This window comes from Odocoileus virginianus, chromosome 2 (assembly GCF_023699985.2).
Source record: "Odocoileus virginianus isolate 20LAN1187 ecotype Illinois chromosome 2, Ovbor_1.2, whole genome shotgun sequence".
Taxonomy (NCBI): domain Eukaryota; kingdom Metazoa; phylum Chordata; class Mammalia; order Artiodactyla; family Cervidae; genus Odocoileus; species Odocoileus virginianus.
The window spans coordinates 94534966-94556160 of record NC_069675.1 but is presented as its reverse complement, the minus strand read 5'-3'; the positions used below and the strand labels follow the sequence as shown (position 1 = coordinate 94556160).

The 21195-nt window shown below is 54.6% G+C and overlaps 3 protein-coding genes across 11 annotated transcripts in view; 1 reads left to right on the top strand and 2 right to left on the bottom strand.

The window, feature by feature from the left end:
* Positions 1-1146: 1146 nt before the first annotated feature.
* SPOUT1 (SPOUT domain containing methyltransferase 1) lies at positions 1147-9591 on the top strand. 6 transcript variants are annotated; one of them, XM_070454228.1, is made up of 13 exons: positions 1154-1249; positions 1649-1713; positions 2164-2209; positions 2523-2648; positions 4582-4741; positions 4979-5068; positions 5172-5221; positions 5446-5576; positions 6648-6720; positions 6828-6926; positions 7384-7486; positions 7680-7796; positions 8814-9591. In XM_070454228.1, exons 2-13 carry the CDS (start codon positions 1675-1677, stop codon positions 8920-8922), a joined length of 1143 nt encoding a protein of 380 aa, XP_070310329.1. In that variant the 5' UTR covers positions 1154-1249; positions 1649-1674; the 3' UTR covers positions 8923-9591. The 6 variants fall into 6 exon arrangements, with proteins under 6 accessions (XP_020730481.1, XP_020730482.1, XP_070310329.1 ...); XM_070454217.1 differs by having other exon boundaries at positions 1199-1249; positions 1693-1713; XM_070454225.1 differs by having other exon boundaries at positions 1199-1249; positions 1693-1713; positions 7649-7796.
* On the bottom strand, positions 8971-12834 carry ENDOG (endonuclease G). Its single transcript, XM_020874826.2, has 3 exons — positions 11978-12834; positions 10719-10828; positions 8971-9318 (listed from the first exon to the last, which is right to left on the bottom strand). Exons 1-3 carry the CDS (start codon positions 12482-12484, stop codon positions 9036-9038), a joined length of 900 nt encoding a protein of 299 aa, XP_020730485.1. The 5' UTR covers positions 12485-12834; the 3' UTR covers positions 8971-9035.
* A 739-nt stretch (positions 12835-13573) lies between these two features.
* TBC1D13 (TBC1 domain family member 13) overlaps positions 13574-21195 on the bottom strand; it is a 30313-nt gene continuing 22691 nt past the window's right edge. For 2 of the 4 annotated variants that reach the window (XM_020874820.2, XM_020874816.2), the window contains exons 8-12: positions 19528-19735; positions 18474-18637; positions 17202-17362; positions 16936-16993; positions 13574-15997 (exon numbers count right to left, since the gene is read on the bottom strand). In XM_020874820.2, coding sequence (XP_020730479.1) covers positions 15932-15997; positions 16936-16993; positions 17202-17362; positions 18474-18637; positions 19528-19735 — 657 coding nt within the window. In that variant the 3' untranslated portion in view covers positions 13574-15931. Of the gene's footprint in view, positions 15998-16935; positions 16994-17201; positions 17388-18473; positions 18638-19527; positions 19736-21195 lie in introns of those variants that run through there. The other 2 variants (XM_070453968.1, XM_070453970.1) reach the window with 2 other exon arrangements.

Genomic DNA, 21195 nt, shown 5'->3' with positions numbered 1-21195 from the left:
TTCCAATTATATGACATTCTGGAAAAGGCTAACCTATAAGAACAGTTTTTTAAAAAAAGATCAGTGGTTATCAGGGGCTTGAGAAGTGGGGGAAGTAGGTGGAACACAGATTTTTAGGACAGTGAATCAATTTTGTATGATACTGTAATGACTGGGGCTTCCTTGGTGGCTCAGACACTAAAGAATTTGCCTGCAATGCAGGAGACCCAGGTTTGATCTCATCATCCCAAGAAGATGCCCTGGAGAAGGAAATGGCAACCCACTCCAGTATTCTTGCCTGGAGAATTCCATGGCAATGATAGATATGACATTACATATGACATTACTGTCAAAACCCACAGTATGTACAACACAAAGAGTGAACCCTAAGCTAAACTATGACCAGAGCATCAGTATTGGTTCATCAGCTCTAACAAATGTATACATTAAGGCAACATGTTAATTACCAAAACTGTGGGAACTCTGTACTATCTGTTCAATTTTTGGTAAACCCAAGTCTTCTCTTTGGCCACCTGATGCGAAGAACTGACTCATTTGAAGAGACTGCTGGGAAAGACTGAAAGCGGGAGGAGAAGAGGACGACAGAGGATGAGATGGTTGGATGGCATCACTGATTCAACGGACTTGAGTTTGAGTAAACTCTGGGAGTTGGTGATGGACAGGGAGGCCTGGCGTGCTGCTTGCAGTCCATGGGGTTGCAAAGAGTCGGACACGACTGAGCGATTGAACTGAACTGGTCTTCTCTAAAATAATAAAGTCTGATAATTAAAAGAGAGAGTAAATGAACGAATCTATAAAATAACTGGATTTACTTATTGCCAGCTCTGAGTCACACTCCAGCTCTGGGCCCCAAGATCTCCATGTACAAAGGAGAGGTTTGACTTCTGCGCTCGACCAGAGCCGGAGGGGAGCGCTCTGGCAGTCCAAGGTTTCTGAGCACTGGGACACTCAAGCCTGCGATGAACTCAACACGACCACCCACCCCCTTGCCTCCACGCCGGAGCCGACTCCCGCTCACCGGGTGCCGCCCCCCATCCGCCCCTAGGCAGCCCATCCAGCACCTCCAGCCCTCCCCTGTCCACGTGCTCTTACGGCCCCGCACCTAGGCCACGCCCGCGCGCGCCACTGGCTCTATGATTGGACGGCTCGAAGGAGGTGTTGCCGGAAGGGGTGAGTCTGATTGGGCGGGCGGGGCCGACGGCGTGCGGCAAACATGGCGGAGCGCGCGAGGAAGCGGCCCTGTGGTCCGGTAGGTGGAGGGATGTGAGAACCCTGCGGCAGGGCGCGGGGTTGGGGTCAAGAGCCAGAGCCGCGTGGGGCCCCGTGGTGGGGCTGAGTCGCACCTCTAGCTCCAGGCTCGTCGCTGCTCCGCGGCCGGAGTCCCCGAGCTTGTTGCCTGCTTGTGGCCTCAGTTACCACTGTCCCGATGAGCAGCTAAGGTGGAAACTGGGGTCTGAGTCGGAGCCGGGACAGCGTCGGTAACTCATTACCTTCCCGGAGTCCTCAGTGGCAACTGTGTCCGGGGCTCTGATTCGGGAGGCAGGACCCGGCTCGCCTTCCCGAGCGCTTTCATGGCGTATCTCTTCTGATAACCAGGGCGGCAGTGGGCAGGTCCTGTCCCCCTGAACCTATTTCCTGTTCTCTCCAGTAGGAACTCATTTAACAACTTACTGAATGCTTACTGTGTTCCAGCTGTGGTCTCAGGCTCTGGGGGTACATGTCCCTGCTCTCCTGACTCTCTCTCCCGGGCAGTATTGAGTGTGTGAGTGTGTGTGTGTGTGTGGGGGGGGGGGGCGGGGGGCGGGGGGAGGTGTTCCTCGTTTCCTCACCACCCTCGTTTAAAGGGGCTTCCCTAGTGGCTGAGACGGTAAAGAATCTGCTTACCAATGCAGGAGACCCGGGTTCGATCCCTGGGTCAGGAAGATCCCCTGGAGAAGGAAATGGCAACCCACTCCAGTATTCTTGCCTAGAGAATCCCATGGACAGAGGAGCCTGTAGCTCTACAGTCCATGGGGCTGCAAAGAGTTGGACACGACTGAGCGACTAACCAACAACGACTCATTTAAAGAGGGGGCACAGCTGGGGAGCAGCAAGTGGGAACCGCCCCCCTCAGATGTGACCATTCAGCCTCACTCCTGTATCTCCCCCCGACTCCTTCTCCAGGGTGAACATGGCCAAAGGGTGGAGTGGCGGAAGTGGAAGCAACAGAGTAAGTCACGGACTAGGGGGCGGGGTGGGCCCAATGGGGAGCTAAGTGTCTGTGCTCACCTCCCGCACTCCATCAGTGCACAGCTGAATCTTGGGGAAAAGCCACCAGGTTTGTCCCCTGTAGGTCTCACTAGTACCCAAAATGGGGATGAGGAGGCCAGAAGCTATGGAAGGCTCTTCTGGCTGCTCTCTGGGCAGCACTGGAGTCTGCCCAGGCTGACCTACTGTGAGGACACCACCTCCTGGGCTGTTCCAAGTCTTTCCTACCTCCAAGTCACTCTTCCCTCCACCAATTGGGATGTCCTCTTATCCAGAAAAAGAGGAGAAAAAGAAGTGGAAGGATCTCAAGATGACAAAGAAACTGGAGCGACAGCGAGCGCAGGAGGAACAGGCAAAGCGCCAACAGGAGGAAGAGGCAGCTGCCCAGAGCGAGGATCAGGGTGAGCAAGCCAGGTCCTGGGCAGGGCAGAGAATGTCACAGGCGGAAGGGCCCTTAGGGGCCACTGGGCCCAGACATCTTGTCCTGATGGAGAAACTGAGGCTTGGAGAATGGGAGGGACCCAAAAAGCTGAGCCCTAACCTCCTACTTAGGTGAATTTCAGTTCTCTGGAGTATAAATGTCATATATCATAACTTCTAGAACCTTATCATTGTAATGGCTGTTTTTACTTTTTTTAAAGCTCCTTTAGCCATACTTTATTGTTTGAATATTTGCAACTGCTATTCTATACACAGATTTTAATTTCTTACAAAACTCCTTATTCCATATTGCTAGGTCACTTCACTCTCCATTTTTATGCCACATTTCCATCCAGATCTATTTCCCCAAATCACAATCTGCCTGATGGTGTGTTGTTTTGTTCAGTTGCTAAGTTGTGTCTGACTCTGCAACCCCATGGACTGTAGCCTATAAGCCTCCTCTGTCCATGAGATTTCCCAGGCAAGAAAACTGGAGTGGGTTGTCACAGTTTTTACTTTTTTATTGAGCACTTTCTGTGTGCTTTAAGTTTATTTCAAAAATCTCAGCAAACATTGCAGTTAACGTTTCTCCAGCTGTTAAAGTGAAAGTGCAGTCCAACTCTTTGCAACTCCATGGCCTGTAGCCTACCAGGCTCCTCTGTCCATGGGATCCTCCAGACAAGAATACTGGAGTGGGTTGCCATTTCCTTCTCCAGGGGATCTTCCTGATCTAGGTTTTGAACCTGGGTCTTTTGCATTATAGGCAGATTCTTTACCACCTGAGCCACCAGGGAAGCCCCTAGCTGTTAACACCCACTTATATCTAGGCGAAGAGGTATGTAGATACAATTTTACGGAAGTGAGGCTGCTCAATCCATTCACTTCTGGACCTGGTTTTTCTAATCCCACATTGTGTCCTGATATCCTTCCATACATTGTGTCCTTCTGTACATCTGCATCTAACCTAACAAATTGTATCTTTCCTCCTTGGTCAGACCCAAAATTCTGGAGTATCAGGGGGCCATGTTTTACTCTGTAAGCCCAGTGGTTGTTAGTGATGATGGTGACAGTAGGGACAGAAGCTGAGCATGTCAACTGTCTCAGACACCAGGAAAGCCCTTTATCTCATATGGCTCCTTTTGGATGACTCTGGGAGCAAAAGTGTGGTGGTTTTTCTGAAGTCAGCTGTTCTGCCTTTTGGTGACCTTGGGTCATGTATTCGGAGAAGGCAATGGCACCCCACTCCAGTACTCTTGCCTGGAAAATCCCATGGACGGAGGAGCCTGGTAGGCTGCAGTCCATGAGGTCGCACAGAGTCGGACACAACTAAAGCGACTTAGCAGCAGCAAGCAGCAGGGTCATGTATTTGACCTCTTTAGGCTAAAGGTTCCCCAACTGTCAGTGGGGATCATGGTAGTACCTACTTCCGGTTATTGGTTTATACCCATAAAAGGCACTAAGAATTATTATATTTTGTGGAGGCTGCTCTGCAACACGTAGGATCTTAATTTCCCAGCCAGGGATTGAACCCATGCCTCTTGCATTAAAAGCACAGAATTTTAACAGCTGGACCACCAGGGATGTCCTGTAAGAATAAATATTAACTCTCATTATCCCATTCTGTTGCCTGGAGAACTGAGGCAGTAGGAGGCAGAGGATGTGAATATAGGTCAATGCCTCTAACCACTCCCTGCCGTAGCTAGTGGTACGTCCTGTTTATGGGAGCCCTGGAGACCCCCCAAGTTCATTTTCTTCCTGGGGAGATTGAGATCTGGAGAGGGAATCTATGCTACTTATCTCAAAACTTCTCCCAGTAAGAAAACTTTCTAACTCTAGGCCCTGGGATTAGAGGGAGGGAGGGGAGAGATGGCCCTGGCTGCTCCAGCTGACCATGAACACCCTTGTCCTGCTTAGGGCGGCACTACACCCTGAGCGTGGCCCTGCCAGGCTCTATCCTGGACAATGCCCAGTCACCAGAGCTTCGCACCTACCTGGCCGGCCAGATAGCCAGAGCCTGCGCCATCTTCTGTGTGGATGAGATTGTGGTGTTCGATGAAGAAGGCCAAGATGCCAAGTGAGGGGCCTCCAGCAGGGTCCCGGCGGGTGTGGGGAGAAGTGGGGGGCTGCCAGGATTGGCTGGGCTGCACTTCTTTCCCTGCCTTCTTGCCTGGGCCGAGAATCCTGTCTGAGTGCCCCCACTGACACCCTGGTGGGTCGAGTTGCAAAGCAGGGGCACTGCTGAGGTTATACTGGGGGTGGGGGAGCTCTCAAAGAGAACCCGGTGGGCTGGATCCCTGTCTTTCTCTCCTAGCACTGTGGAGGGGGAATTCAGGGGAGTTGGCAAGAAGGGGCAGGCGTGCGTGCAGCTGGCCCGGATACTGCAGTACCTGGAGTGTCCACAGTAAGGACGGACCTTCCAGACCAGGGCGGAAGGGCGGTCACGGTGCAGGTTGGGCAGGATATGGCCTCCCTGGGAACTTCCCGAGCTTTGCGTTCTTTCCTAGGTACCTAAGAAAGGCCTTCTTCCCCAAGCATCAGGATCTGCAGTTTGCAGGTAAGGCTGGGGGAGCGGACCTGACCGCCATTTCCCATGGATCATCCTCCAGGCCCTGAGAACTCATGGTCCAGTTGGGAAAGCAAGACCTGTGCCTCACGGCACATAGCAAGTCTGTGGCCGAGCTGGATCCTGGCCTGGGGTTCCCAGCCTCACCCCACCCCCCGCCACCCCCGTGTGCCTCTGCACCTCCCAGACTCTTCCTGGCCCCTCTCCAACCGCAGGGCTCCTGAACCCCTTGGACAGCCCTCACCACATGCGTCAGGATGAGGAGTCCGAGTTCCGAGAGGGCGTTGTGGTGGACCGGCCCACCCGGCCAGGCCAGGGCTCCTTTGTCAACTGTGGCATGAAGAAGGTAGGAACTGGAGGGAGCGTCGAGACATGCTTCCCGGACACTCGCTGGGTTTGGAGGGCATGTAGGGGGAGTCCTGGCCCCGGGCCTCTCTGCCTGCCAGGCCCCCACTGATGCAGATTTGAGTTAGAGAAGTGCCTAAAATAGGGCTCAACAGATAGAGCCAGGAGCAAAATTTACTGTGTGTTTTTTTTTAAAAAAGCATATCAACAGAAGATAGTCCTTGTGCTAAAAACAAACCAAAACAAAAGCCTGCAAAATCAAGTTCAGAGTCTCTCTGGGGCTGCTCCAGTGTGATGCCGAGCTCTGGATTGGAGCATTCATTTGCCACCTATTAATCTCATGTCTCCTAGAGTCAGAGGCAGAAACATTTGAATGTATGGGGATCCCCTTCCCGCAAAAAGAACAGACCTGAGAGAACCGGCTGAAAGCAGACCAGGATACCCAGACTCAGGTGAAGGGAGAAATACACGTGAAATCCTCCAAGGAGAAAGCCATTCTGAAGTCAGAATTGGGACAGGGACTTCCCTGGTGGTCCCGTGGTAGGACTGAGCTTTCACTGCCGAGGGCGCTGGTTCAGTCCCTGGTCAGGGAACTAAGATCCCGCAAGCTGTGTATCGAGGCCAAAATACATACATAAATTGGGACACAACACAGACATCAGGTGTCCTTCATCACAGCTCCCATGTGGTCAGCGTTTACTTCATGCCAGACCCCATGCAGTGTAACAATAGCTCTTGTTTATGGAATGTCTCCTATTGACAGATGAGGAAGCTAAGGCTCAGAGGAGTGAAGTGAGCACTTGAGCTCCCCAAAATGTAGGAAACTGGGATTTCATCCCAGAAATACTTCCTACTTTGTGCCAGGCCTGGACTGATCCTTTTCACCTGCATCATGGGGTAGTCATTTTGCAAGAATGGTCTTTTGTGAGCAGGTCTGGCCCCATGCGCTGGGGAATAGGGCACAAAGGGTGACCTGGACCCCTGAGACGCCCCCGTGTCTGGGAGAGCAGTGACCCCTGCTATCCTGCAGGGGTGGGGCTGGAGCAGCAGATTTTTTCTGGCTTCCTCCCAGGAGGTGAAGATTGACAAGAACTTGGAGCCTGGACTTCGGGTGACGGTGCGGCTCAACCAGAACCAGCTCCCAGGTATCCTAGAGTGTGCCCAGCCCAGCCAGCCTGAGGGCTCGGAGCCACCTCCTTCCACTCCCTTGTCCCCTCACCCCATCTTCACAGCCTGTCTGCTTCCTGTCCAGAAAGCAAGACCTGCCGGGGGAAGGTCGTGTCGTCACAGGACCCTCGGACCAAAGCTGGTCTCTACTGGGGCTACACAGTCCGCCTGGCCTCCTGCCTCAGTAAGCACAGAGCCTCCTCCTATGAACATCTGTCTTCTTCTCTCTGTCTGGGGGACCTCAGAGAGCTTCAGACTGGGATCCTAATCCTGCTAACATGCTGTGTGTCCTTGGGCAGGTGCCTTTCCCTCTCTTGGCCTCGAGTGCACTGCCTGGGATCCTTTTAAGGACTCCTGAGGCAAAGCATCTTTAATGATGTCTGCCATGGGGCTGGGAATGGGGGCAAAAGGGCCAGATGAGTCAAAGGTACGCCACTTGTTTTTGGAGTTCCTTCCTCCCCAGCCTCCGCTGTTTCTCCAAGCTAGCTCAGGGACGGTCTCTGCCCACTCCACCCCTGACTTTCCAGCGGGAGTGCAGGCTGTGGCTCCCTTATCTCCACCACCACCCCAGTACACACACGCAGCCAGGTGACAGTGGCCTGGGGGGAACAGGGTCCCCAGAGAACTGGCCTCCCCGGCAGGTGCTGTGTTTGCTGAGGCCCCCTTCCAGGACGGCTATGATCTGACCATCGGGACGTCAGAGCGAGGCTCAGATGTGGCCTCCGCCCAGCTTCCCAACTTCAGGTGGGTCCAGCCAGGGGGCAGGGCACAGAGCAGGGGACCAGACTGGTGGGGACACAGCTGAACGGACTGGGCCCCTGCTATGTATGGGAGGACTGAGAGCCATGGGGGTGGCATTCAGAGGGCCATGATGGGCAGTCAGTGATCCCCTCCCGTGGGCACCAGGCACGCTCTTGTGGTGTTTGGGGGCCTCCAGGGGCTGGAAGCTGGAGTGGATGCCGACCCCAACCTGGAGGTGGCTGAACCCAGCGTCCTCTTCGACCTGTACGTCAACACCTGCCCCAACCAGGGCAGCCGGACCATCCGCACAGAGGTGAGCCCACCCGCCTCCCCGCCCTCTAGGCCCCGCCTCTTCACCACCAGCAGGGCCCAGAGCCCCTTTGTCTGGCCAAGGGGCTTGCAACTCTTTCACTGTCCTTCACCCCGCCCGGGGCTGCCCTGAGCCAGCCTTCTGGGGTGGTCCCCTCACCCCCTCAGCCTCTCGCCACAGCAGGACTACAGCAGGGGTGAGCTGAGAGTGAGCTGGAAGCCAGGAATCCTGGTTTTGATGCCTGTCCAGCTGCTCCCAGGCTGGCTGACCCAGGATACCCACCACGCCTGCTCCAGGCCTGTTTCCTTAGCGGTACGCTCCATGTCCCACTCCCCTTGTCTGACCGTGGTGGGCAAGGCAGCCCTCCTTGCTGGCACCTCTGTCCCCAGGGGGACAGGATGCAACCTTCTCTCAGAGCCTTCCACCTGGGCAGCACGGAACACCGTGCCTGTGGGCACCTGCTGGGGGAAGTGCCACTGCCTCCACTGGTCTCAACGGTGGTGACCAGACACATGGACGGCCTCAGTCTCCCTGTCGCCGGGAGCCTGGCCAGGGTCAGGTGCTGTGCGCTTCCAGTCTCAGCCTCCTGGCAGGAACCCCTGCTCCCACACTTCCGAGGGCCCTCCTGCCCATCGCCTCCCCGTCCCCGGCTGATCCTGGGAGGCAGGTATTATGATCAGCCCCATTTTACAGAGGAGGAGACTGAGGAGCAGAGAGGTGAGGCCCTTTCCTGGCAGGGCCTGCAGGTGGCCAGTGACAGTAGGACGAAGCTGAACCTGTCTCCCCACCTCCTCACCACCCCCGCCCCGGACGCTGCTGATGGCAGCATACCCCACGGGCCGGGGTCCTGGGCGGTGCCTCCCCACACCCCCTGGAGCCTGCTGATGGCAGCATACCCCACGGGCCGGGGTCCTGGGCAGTGCCTCCCCATACCCCCCGGACCCTGCTGATGGCAGCACAGCCCACGGGCCGGGGTCCTGGGCGGTGGGGCCATAGCCTGTTGCTGTGCTTCTCTTCCAGGAGGCCATCCTCATCTCCCTGGCTGCCCTGCAGCCTGGCCTTACCCAGGCAGGTGCCCGGCCCAGCTGAAGGTTCTGTGGGGCCCAGGATGGCAGAAAAGCAGCAATGAAGCCAGAGGATCCCACGGGTTACCTGGACAGACACACTGGAGACTTGCTTCTAAAAATAAACACTTTTAAGTTGATTCAGTCCCCCAAGCCCACAGTCCAGCTGGGGCTGCCCTTACTTGCTGCCCGCAGTGATGGCCTTCAAGCTGCCCGCCCGTGCCAGGATGTTTGGCACGAAGAGCAGTCCTGAGGCCCGCTCAATGCTCTCGATGGGCACCAGGAAGCGCTCCAGCGGGATCGCCTCATCCACCGGTGCATTGGGCATCACATAGGAGCGGAGTTCTATCTGCCCGCCTGCCGCCTCCAGGATCAGAACCTTGAAGAAGTGGGTGGGCACCGCCACATGGTTCTTGCCAATGACTTGGTACTTCACGTAGGACTTCCCATCAGCCTCTGTCCTGTGAGCAGACCCAGGCACATGGCCTTTCAGGACTCCCAGGGGGCTTGTTCAGACCCAAGGCCACCACCTCCAGGCAGCCTTCCCTGATTGGACCTCCAGTTTGTGTCACCTGCAGGACCACCCTCTCAGCGTGAGGCTTCTCTGCCCGGCTTGGCTTGCCCAGGAGACTGGGAGCCCCAGCAGGGTAGAGACTCATTCCTCCCCTGTTTTCCTCATGCCCGACACCGTGTTCAGGGAGAGTGGGTGGTGGCAATAAATGCTGCAGAAAGAATCGGGCCTTCATTCACATCCTCCTTGTGGACACTTGACTACTGTCGGTCTCTCCCTGTGGAGGGTGGGGCTGTGATAGCAGAATGCCCAGCACCAGCACAACAGCCTGGGGCGGAGCAGATGCCCAGAACACTGGACGGGTGACTGGCTAAGTCTCTGAGCAGTCCATTCCATTTCAGCAGGCCAGAGGAGGCACTGGCTAATTAAAGTGTATCAGTGCCTCGGTAAGCCTGTGCTGAGTCCTTACTACGGTGACATCCACTATCCCACTGTCCCTTAAATAACCATGTCATAGATAACTGGTATTATCCCCATTTTACAGGAGAGGATGTTGAGGTCATTTGCCCAGGGCACCCAGAGACTGAGGCTTCGCTGATGGCTCAGTGGTAAAGAACTCGCCTGCCAGTGCAAGATAATGTGGGTTAGATCCCTTGGTCAGGAAGATCCCCTGGAGAAGGGAATGGCAATTTCCCAGTATTCTTGCTTAGGAAATCCCATGGACAGAGGAGCCTGGTGGGCTACTGTGGCTACTGTAGCCCGCCAGGCTCCTCTGTCCATGAGATCACAAAAGAGTCAGACACAACTGAGCGACTAAACATCAAACCCAGAGACAGGTGACGGCCTGGGTTCCGACCCCAGCAGAGCCGGCTGCTTGGCCACAGTCCCGTGCCTCACTTATCCCAATCCTCAGCAGAAAAATCACCCAGCGAGCCCAGGGGAGCTCAGTCCCTTCCATCTGGGAGGCCGCGTGAGCTGCACAGGGACAAGAGTGAAGGCTCAGGGTCAGGAAGACAGTTCAAAGCTTCAAAGGGGAAGGAAGCCCCCGGCAGAGGAGACTGAAGGTGAGAACCCCGTGCGATGGTTTCTATCTGGGCAGAACATGAGTTAGGTGGATGTGACAAGTGATGACATAGAGGAACAAGGGCAGATTCAGGGCCTGGTACACACGGACAGAGATGTGAGTACCCCAAAGGTCTCTGCAGAGTAGAATTGGGGGCTCAAGGAATGGACAGACTTGCCCAGAAACCAGATGAATGGGACCTGGCAGTGTTGACACAGCCTGGGGGGAGCCTGGTTGGGATGACTGGAGGTGCTGCTGTCCCCAGGCCCCCCCAGCTCTAGCCTTACCTGGGCAGGAAGAGTGGCCCCGTGCAGACGTAGACATTTTGGTAGGTGCGGGTCAGGCTGCGGCTGTACTTTTCCAGGTTGTTCCAGGCGTTCTGGTTGAGGTGGGGCACCTGGCAGGAGAGGTGGGCTTCAGTGAGACTGACTGGGACACTTGCAGTCAGAGGGCTGCCCCAGGCCTAGGGGCAGGCACAGAGCCAGAAGGTTCCCACAGCGGGGTGGGGGTGAAGACAAGCATGCAGAGGAAAGTGAGGTTCATGGAAGGAGAGTCACTTAGCCCAGACAGAGCTCACAAGGGTGCTAGCTGCCCCTGACCTAGATTGGGAGAGCTAGCATCCCAGGTCTCCAAGCTGTTTCTCAGCCCCAAAGAGTCGTATGAAGGGGCAAACCTCCCAGAGAGAAACAGGTTTGCTCCTGCCCCAGGAGCTCATGGGAAGACCATCTCTTTCAACCATCTCTCCCTTCCTTCTCCTAAAGTCTGAACTGCAGAGCCCAGCAGGGAAGGTCAGAAATCTGACTCCACCACCTGAGCTCTCAGGTCCTTGGCACAGTGTCCAGTCAAATGGGTGGGGGGTCTCTGCTCCTGGGTGAGCACCAGTCAGGTCAGAGGCTGGGACCTCACAAGTCTCACTCAGAGCCCCACCATCCATCTCCACGTGGGTGTCAGGCCCTGGTGGGAACAGCGCTAGAGGAAGGACGGCTAGTCCAGGGTGCACAGTGACTGCTCCTAACAGCCACTGTGGGCACCTATCTATCCTTTTACTCCGGGAACGCAGGCAGGGTAGGACAATGGATTAAAAAAAGCTCAGGGTCCCCTAGACAGACTGCCTAGGTCTCCTCCCGCGGTGTGACCCTGGGTCGGTCACTGTCTCGCTGAGACTTCCCTCATTATAGCTCTTATTTACTAAATGCTTGCCAAGAACCAGGAAGCATGCCTGGTACTTTTATGGATGTGGACAGTCATCTTCAGTTCCTCGGCGCAAGAGGCAGGTGAATAACAGTTTCATCCTGATTTCAGGGAGGCGCTCGGGAGCCCTGGGGTTAAGATCAGAGCACAGTGTGTACTCAGCGCCCCACCGCTCCATCCCTCTCGCCGTCGGCGCGCGGTGCGTTTGGCCAGGCTCCTGACCTAGAGGGCGCACACTCGGCAACTCTCCCATTCTGCAAAGGGGAAAATCGAGGCTAGGAGGCGAGCGCTGGCCTCGCTTACCGCCGCCGGGGTCGGGGGAGCGGGTGGTGGCGGGGGGCGGCGCAGGCGCTACCTGGGGAGCGACGTTGCTGAGGTAGAAGGTGTCGTCCATTGCCTTCTGGCTCCAGCGGTGGTTGGCGGCGGCGGCGAGGTGGCCGCGATCGAAGCCGCTGCCGCGGTAGTCGGCGTTGGTGGCGCGGTGGTACGCGTGCACCGAGTCGTCCTCGTGGAAGTCGCAGGAGTGGCGGTCGCCGTCGCCGCGGAGCCCCTCGGGCCGCAGCTGCTCGACCACCCAGAGCGCACCGCGGGTGCGCGGGTCGTAACACAGCACGTACGATGCGCGGCTCTTGAGCTGCGCCACCCCGGGCAGCCCGTACTTGGCCAACTCGCCCGGACCGCCACCCGCGGGAGCCCCGGGCACCGCGGGAAGACCCGCCGCCGCCGCCACTGGCAGCACCGGCAGCCGGCTCAGCAGCCCCGGCGTCGCTCGCGCGTCTGCCCACTGCCGCCGCCAGCCCTCGGCAGCTGCACCCAACCCTGCGCCCAGGGCCAGAGTCAAGCCAGCCCGAAGAAACTGCATGGCCGCGGATGGTGGCCGGGGCGCGGAGGGAGGGCCGGCCCGCGGCGCTGAAGGGACGCCGCGACCTCAGGCGTCCGACCCGGAGGCTCTTAAAGGGGCCGCACAGGCCTGCGGGGGCCCAGCGCGGGTATGGAGCGGAGCGGAAGCGTGAGACGGGGGAACGTCGGTCCCTTCCACTCACGAACGCTCCGACGTACTGTCCAGTCCAACAGCTGGGGGGTCTGTGCCCACCTAACTGGAAGACCGGATGCTCTTTTTTTGCCCCTTTAGGACGAGGAGTTGCGGGAAGGGGCGGGCGTGGCATCACCACCGCGACTCATGATTGGCCGTCTCGGAACCGGCTCCGCCCCGTTTCGGCTCCCTTGATCTCCACGGAGGTTCCCTCCCACTCCGCAACTAAGATCCCTAAAAAAAAAAAGTCCTTACCTTCCAATTTACAGGACTTAACTGGGAAAACAAATCAGGAATGCATGGATTCCCTACCGTATTACTTATGATAGAGGCCAGGGAATAACTAAGATACTCAGAAACGGACTGGTTTTGGACATTTTTAGCACATCAGAATTATAGGTCGTAAAAATATTTTTAAGTCACACATTAGTTTGCTCACCACCTAAGGTAATGGGGGGGGGGGCAGGGAGGGAGGGAGAGACAATACACAAAACTGCATCAAGAAAATGATTATCATTGTATCAATTATCTAATGAAAATTACATCTGCAAAGAAAAGACCAACACAAGTGATTTTCTGCAGATGGTGGGCTATATGACTTGCTGAAGTTCAACTTTTTTTCAAAGAACTTACTTTGAAATCACAATGTAATACCTCTGCCCCACTGCATACTCTCCTCCCAACAGCTGCAAACTGCAGTTGCATAAGAAGAGTTGAACAGACTCTTTGGACAATTTCCTAGCCTTTTCCTTTAACCACTCTTAAGAAGCTCCTGACTTTGCTCATTTTTTTTCCTGCTCTGAGGTCTCAAAGGTTTCAGCCCATCACAGAACCAACATCTACTGCAAAGAACATGTGGTTTATTAAAGACAACTTGTCGTCAGCAGCATTTATTCAACAAACAAAACAAAAGAAAAAATAAAAGCAGACTAACATTCTGACCCTTGGAGTGAGACTGACTGAATTCATTCAGCTCATTCTGTACATGTCCGAAGTCCTGGGGGAGCTTCCAAGTAGGAAGCCTGGGAGTCTCTGGCTCTTGGGGCCTCCCTTGAGAGTCTGGGGTGGGGCAGGGGCAATTGCCAAGGGCAGGTCCTCCCACTGGGGGAGCTCCATCTAACCTGGGTATGGTCCCTGTGCTCTTCTGACCTTTCTCACAAGGCCAAGGAGAGGGCACTGGACCCAGGGCTGCCAATGAGGCGAATCAGATGCAGTGATTCAAGTAGTGCGGTCCAGGAGGGAGGACAGAGGGACAGGCAGGAGAGAATGCATCCGGGTACTGGGCAGTGTCTGCTAGGTCCCAGGCTGTGGCCCAAGACTCAGGCTCCGAAGGGATCAGGCTGGGAGTGAACCACCAGTCTACAAGTTCTGGCAAGAGGGTGACCAGGCTGCTAGCAAGCAGTGTTTCTGCCCCATGCCAGGGTCTTTACACACCAGTTCCCCTTACACTCAGCTGGACTACAGATCTCAGAGCTCCCCCAGCCAGGACCTCCTGGAAAACCAGGAAGGTCCCAGAGGCAGGGAGAAAGAGGATGCTGGTGGCCCTGAAAGGCCAGGAAGACCATGTTTCCACTTTCCGAGCCCTACCCTTCATCCCCAAAACAAGCACTTGCCAATCTGCAATAAATAACCAGGAGTCTGAATAAATAGTAAAATCTCCCAAATACTGTGCTGGGAGAGGAGGAGGAAAAAGGCAAGTGAAGCATCCACGGGACAGCCTGGCAGGAGCTGCCCTGGGGGAAGCTGTTCCCAGCCCTCAGCCGCAAGTCCTGGCTGTCAGACTCAGGGAGACTTTGGGGGGCCCTGCTGGATGGTCTGGGGAGACGAAGAGGACCCGAGCTAATTATCCAGCCTTCCAGATGCAAACCCCCTGCCTCCTTGCAGGAGGGAGCGTCCTGGTCAGAACAGGCCCAGGGTGGGAGGAGCCAGCTGTTCTACTGCAGATGCACCTGCCTCAGATCCCAGTCAGAGCACAAGACCAGAGAAGGGCCAGCACCGCCTTCAGCTCACCTGAGAGGGGGAGACACGGCACTCCAGGCCTGGACAGGACTCAGGCCTTTGAGCTCAGCCCTGCCCGCCCCCAAGAGGCTCCCTTTGGTCCCACTTGCCCTTAAAGGGACTTGCCTGCCCTGGGCCGGCACCTGGAAACCATGGGAACGACTACACCTCTGGAGCACCTGGATCCCAACCTTAATGCTTTTTTTCCTTTGGGAGAGGACCTCTGAGGAAACCTCTAGAAGACTCAGCTCTCCCTCTCCTCCCTCCCTAGGCAGGAGGGCGCTGGCTCTTCACAGGCCAACTGTTCTCAGCAGCTAGGGGTTTCCAAGAATTCCGTGGTGGGGCACGGGTTCAGGGCCCTCGAGTGAGGCACTGTGGACTGGGAGCCCTGGGCGCCCAGCGCTGGGGGATGGGAGCAGGCTGCAAAGGCCAAGGCTGGCCTCCAAGAACTCTGCTGAGCCAGACTCTTCATTCTGTTTCCAGGGTTCTGAGTCAACATTGAGGAGAGGGGAGGGGAGGGGCTGGGGATAAGGCAACCCAAGAGAGAAGGGCAAACGGACAGCAATGGAGACAGCGGCGGACAGGTGAGAGCCACACATTCCATGAAAGAGCTGGAGGGAGAGAAAGGGAGACGGAGGCAGAGAGGTGACAAGACAAAGAAACAGACGAGAGGGAGGTCACCTCCCCCCATACACAGGGACACACACACAGACTGGAGGAGCAGCTCACGCCGGGGGATAAGACATACACAGCAACCCACAAGCACACACACATACACACATACACTCAGTGGGAAAGGACAGAAGGTGTGACCTGGGCCTGGCAGCCTCTCAGCTCCTTCACAGTGTCACCTTCCCCATGGAGAAGCCCAGGAAGCACCAACCTCCAGAAGAAGCAGTTTCTGGCTCGTTTGCTGAGCACCTCCCTGACCAGAGCCCAGAAGATGGAGCAGGAGGGCAGGAAGGGAGGGGCAGAGCAGAGGCAGGGAGGGGCCTGCAGTCTGCCCCAGCCCCGGAAAACCACCTCGCGAGCCCCTGCCTTGCTCATGGCCTGGGCAGAGGGTCCAGGGCTGAAGAGTGGGGAGGAGCCTGGGCTTGGTGGTTAGGAGAGAGCGGGGCACAGCAGGCCCCTGACGGGAGGCCAGGACAAGGCCTGGAGCAGGCCAGTCCGGCATCGGCCCCTCTGGCTGGGACCCCACAGGCTTCTGCATGTCCCAGAAGCCAGGGCACCGGGGTCGGCGGGGGCTTCTCTTCCACACATGGGCCTTTTGCCACCAGGCTACTGTGAGTCTTGGAGTTCCTTGGCTTTCTGAAGGACCTGGCAGACGTCTGTGATGGGGTAATCCTGTGTGGGGAAAAGGCCAACAGTAGTACGCCTCTGAAGTCAGCCTGCCCTGCACCTTTGCAGTGGACCTGGCACCCAGCTGGACCCCGGGCTAAAGGCCAGGGCCCACAGGATACCAGACACCCCCCATCTGTCCAAACTCTGCAGGGAGTTATTGCTACACCCACTGCAGCACTGACTTAACCAACCCAGCCAGTCACCCCAAAAGGTCTCAGCCCCTTCCCCAGGACTGGGACTACCTGCCTCACCTCCCCCCACTTCCTGCCATCGAGCCCTGAGCTCCATGCACGAGCCTGGACCAGGGCCGGACACTGTCTGTACATTCATTCACTGGGTCACCTCAATAGCCCCGTGAGGGGTTATGCGAATTTGCCTGTTTTACAGATCGAGTCAGTGAAGTTACTGAATACCAACCCCAGGCCAGGTGTTGGCAAAGCAATTAAGGCTCAGAGAGGTTGCCATTGGACTTAGGTGACATGACTAGAACAGGAAAACAAAGATGTAAAGCCAAAATTGATTCCTGAGCCCATGTTCTAAACCACTAAGGTCCCCACGTTTCTTCCCCAGGCCGACCGCCATTACCAATGGGCATTATTACCACATACTGGGTAATAAGGCTGTTTCTCAGCTATGACTTACCTATGCAGAGTGCGTGGCTCAGAAAAACCAAGTCACTGGCCACATCACACTCAAGGTCAGTGGCCAAACCGGATTCAACCTATATCCAAACCCAGATCTGCCTCGGGGGTCTGGACTCTTAAGCCCTGCTACCTCTTCCTGATCCCGAGGCAGCCTGTCACAGCGGCTGGCATAGGGTGGCCGCCAGTTAAGTGTCTGCCTCATGGCTAAAGACTGAGCCCGAAAAAAAAATTTAAAAAAAAAATAAATAAAATAAATAAATAAATAAAGACTGAGCCGGTCCCCCTGAACTCCATTACCTGCAGGAGTCGCATGTTTACAGTAAAGTCCCCTTCCAGCAACTGCTCCCGAATCAGTCTAGGAAAAACAAGCAACAGAAAGCGCTGGGCCCCTTGACTAGTCTGAGAGCAAGCCCACCGGGCCTCCTCCTACCCCTGCCGCACCACTCCAGCAAGTTTGGACTGATGCTCCCCTGAGAATCCCAGAGGCTCAGTCCAGCTTCTTGACAGCAGCCCCTGCCCGCCCGCCCTCCCCCCCACACACATACCCCCATGGCCACACTCACATAAGCATGGCGCAGCAGACCAGGAGGAGGAAGTCAAAGCGGTTACTGTCGGCAAAGAGGGAGTCCCAGATCCGGATGACGTCAGGCAGCACGAACTCCTGGGACAGCAGCAGGGTAAGCCAGCGGAAGGCGAAGAACTGGGGCTTGATGTTCTGCTCTTGCTGGGGAGACAGAGGTGTGGGGTGGCTGCGAGAATGTGTGTTGGCTAGTGGCCACGAACCACCATGCAGTCCAGCAGGCATGAATTCAGATTAAGCGGCAGGCCCTGCGTGAGCTCCAGACACGCCAAGGCGGGATGGCACCGGGCCGCCCAGAGAGCCTCGCTCCGTCAAAGGGATGACTGCTGCTTGCTGCCAGCCAAGCTGTCAGATCATCTGATTTTTTTTGAGGGAAGCCAAAAACCAAGACTTTTTTATATGAGGACTTTAGATTTATAAATGATGGCTCAAATTCTTTTAAAACGCTACACCGACTGTCACTATGGATTTATGGACAGAGAAACCATTATTGGGCACTTACTGCAAGCCTGGCCTTGTGCGTAATACGTTAATATTTCATTTATTTAGTCCATACAACCACCGCACAAGGCAATTATTCCCAATGGAAACGAGCCCTCTGGTCGGCCACAGTGGATACTACTGACTGAAAAGCCTGTTACAAAACAATAAGCTATAATTCCATACTTGGTTAAAAAGATATATTTATGTATATTTTCTTGTTCACAAAACTGTTCCTGTTTATAAATAAATACTCTTCTTACTGCAGAGTTCCCTGAAACAAACATGAAATGCCACTCCCAATAATTTTTTTTTTGGGGGGGTGCGCTGCCTGGGTCTTAGGTGCAGTATGTGGAATCTAGTTCCTTGACCAGGGATTGAACCTGTGTCCCTTGCACTGGGAGCACAGTCTTAGCCACTGAACCACCAGGGAAGTCCCTCTAATAATTTTTTTAAATGAAGTTCACACTTCCTTTCCAGGAGGACTCTAATAGGCTGAACTCAAAGCATACAGTAGACATCCTGCACCATGCCTGGCACACAGGGCACCATACCCACCTCCCCTCATCCTCAGCCTGCCAGGCTCCAACCACCAGCTGCCCCACCTCCCCGCCCCACCTCAGCACCTGGGTCATGGCCCCCTGGCAGCAGCAGTAACTTCTAATCCTCAGACTCAGGCCAGTCCCCACCCTGGGCCTGGCTGGGGTGCTCAGGAGCCTGCTGTCCTCTACCCCTTTCTGTCTGCCCTAACCTGTGTGGCCCTGGGGGTCCTCACCAGTTTCAGGTAGAGTTCCACATCCTTATCCTTCAGGGTGGAGTACACCTTTTCCATCTTGTAGGTGATGCCACACTGTGAGTCGTCAAGGCTCTTGATGAAGTTGTCCCGGATCTCAGCCATGAGGTTGGTGAAGCAGAAAAAGGTATCTGCCTCAGCATGCTCTGGGAGAGACAGGCAAGGTCAGGGCAGCCGCAAGAGGACGGGCTTGCTCGCAACATACCCCACCTCTCAACTAAGTGAGAGCTCACCCTCAGCTCTGAGCCTCCACCAAGTCACCCCGCCCTGGTCAGGCTGCGTCCCTCCGTACCTCCTCTGTCTGTCACCACTCTCCACCCACCACTCTCCAGCCCCAGACCAGACATAGTTTTTATTTGGCCATGCCAAACAGTTTGCAGGATCTTAGCGAGCACCCTCCTCAGTGAAAGGAACGAGTCCCAGTCACTGGACCACCAGGGAATACCAATCTCTTTTCCTCACAACTCCGACAACACTACACTGACTCTGCAGTTGACTACATGTTCTTCTGCTGACGTTTTAAAAATCATTATTTATTTAAATTCTTTCTTTCAGCTTCCTGTCTATAGATCTCATCTCCTCTATCAGAAATTCGGTTACAAATATGAAGAGATCAGTAAACCGGGGGAGGCGCTTCCCTGGTGGTCCGGTGGTTAAGACTCCAGGTTCCCAATGCAGCGGGTCCAGGTTCGATCCCTGTTCAGGGAACTAGATCCCACATGCCACAACTAAAAGATCCACATGCTGCAACTAAGACCTGGTACAGTCAAATATATATATATGTGTATATATATATATATATATACATTTTAAAGAGATCAGTAAATATGTAACATTCTAGAAAGTTCAAGCCAGAAAAGATCTCAGACGTGATTCAGGCCAACCCCCTTATCCAACACAGAGAGAATGGAGACCCCAAAACAGAGAAGTGAGCAGCACAAGAGCTTGATAAAGCCCATCAGTCCAGCTTTCCTTGGTCCGTTTCTCCAGGAGGCAGCAAGAACGAACGTGAGCGGCCAGGAGCCCACCTGTTTACCTCTCCACTCGCTGCTGGGGTCGGTGGCAAAGGTGTAGTAGAGGGGTCCCACGATCTCGTTCATGCCCTGCACGTAAGCGATGCCGGGGTTGAGCTTGGCGTAGATGAACAGGATCCGCTCTACCACCTCCCAGTGGGCCTCACAGCCATTGGGCAGCACCACGTACTCGTTCATGGAGGGCGCTGGGTTCTTCTGTGGGGAGCTCATCTAGGGGACAAGGGCAGGGGCCTGGTAAGAAGGTGGGAAGCATGACAGACAGCGAGCTGAAACTTAACTTCCATTTCAGGGGCAACCCAGGGCAGAGAGGGATGTGTCCAGTGCCACTGGGAACGAGCAGATGAATCCACAATGGGCAACATTCCACAAGCCAGAGGGACTGAAATCTAATAATTTAGTGATAAAAGTCAGAATGGTACTTACCTCTGAGAGAAGGGGTACTGTCTGGGGAGGGGCGGGAAAGAACTTTCTGGATGATGGAAGTGTTCCATGTCCTGATCTGGCCGGCAGTTAACGTAGGTTTATACATGAGAAAATGTTCATCTAGTTGTATACCTAAAGTTTGTGCTTTTCTTGTGTGTAAGTTATAGTTCAATTAAAAAAAAAAAAAAAACTCAAAGTATGTCAACAATAGACAACTGGTAAAGATTCTTGAAGAAGTCAAATGCTGTGGGGGGTGGGGGGAGTGGAGGCCTGCTCCAGCTGAAGTGACTAAAGAAACTCAACATTCCAGTGCAATGCATAAACCCTAACTTGGTGCTGGTTAGGATTTAAAACGACAAAAACATTCTTGGCACAGGGAATTCCTGGTGGTCCAGTGGATAAGACTCCTTACTCTCACTGCTGTGGACTCAGGTTCAATTCCTGGTCAAGGAACTAAGATCCCACAAGCCATACAGGGTAGCAAAAAAAAAAAAAAAAAAAATTCTTGATACAACTAGAGGACACCCAAACCAGGATTGGATGTGCGCTGTTATTATGATTTATGGGTAATATTGGCAGATGTTACAATGGTGAGGAGGATGTCCTGATTCTCAGGGGAGGCCTGCTGAAGGACTGAGGGGTAAGGGGTCAGGACATCTGCACAGTTTACTCTCTATGTGATAACACACACAAACACGGCAAAAGGTTAACAACTGGTGAATTTAGGTGGAAAGTATGAGGGTGTGTGCTGTACTCGTCTTTCAACTTTTCTGAATATTTCAAAATCTTCATAAGAAAAAGTGGGAGATGAATGAAGAGATGATCTCACTAAAAACTTACATAATAGAGCAGAGGACCCATCAGGATCCCTTGGGAGTTTTATAAAAGTTCCAGTGCCTGGGGTTACCTATATGAAGGTCACGGGCACATCCCTGTAAGGTCAGAGTATAATGCTGTCCTGGAAGCCCAGGGTTTTGAGAACTTGAAACATCCTTTTCCATTGTCTATACACATCTATACACATACACATGTGTACATGTGCACACACTAAGACACACATATCACTAACATTTACCAAGAGGGTTTCATGGGCAAGACAAAGCCCTACAAGCTTCCTGTTTAATGCCCAAAACAGCCTAGAAGATTCTTTCCACATTAGTTTCAAGATGAGGAAACAGGTTCAGAAACACTAGGCCACTCATCAGACGTCTCGTATTAAGTGGTGGCATTGGACTTGGACCCAGGCT

Excerpts from the sequence above, each read along its gene's own strand:
- ENDOG (XM_020874826.2), bottom strand. The coding sequence starts at position 12,484 with ATGCAGTTTCTTCGGGCTGGCTTGACTCTGGCCCTGGGCGCAGGGTTG. Across the intron at positions 10,829-11,977 it reads TCAGCAACGTCGCTCCCCAG|GTGCCCCACCTCAACCAGAA; the intron begins GTAGCGCCTGCG and ends CTCTCCTGCCAG. Across the intron at positions 9,319-10,718 it reads GGGCCACTCTTCCTGCCCAG|GACAGAGGCTGATGGGAAGT; the intron begins GTAAGGCTAGAG and ends GTCTGCTCACAG.
- SPOUT1 (XM_070454217.1), top strand. The coding sequence starts at position 1,214 with ATGGCGGAGCGCGCGAGGAAGCGGCCCTGTGGTCCG. Across the intron at positions 2,649-4,581 it reads TGCCCAGAGCGAGGATCAGG|GGCGGCACTACACCCTGAGC; the intron begins GTGAGCAAGCCA and ends TGTCCTGCTTAG. Across the intron at positions 4,742-4,978 it reads GAAGAAGGCCAAGATGCCAA|CACTGTGGAGGGGGAATTCA; the intron begins GTGAGGGGCCTC and ends TTTCTCTCCTAG.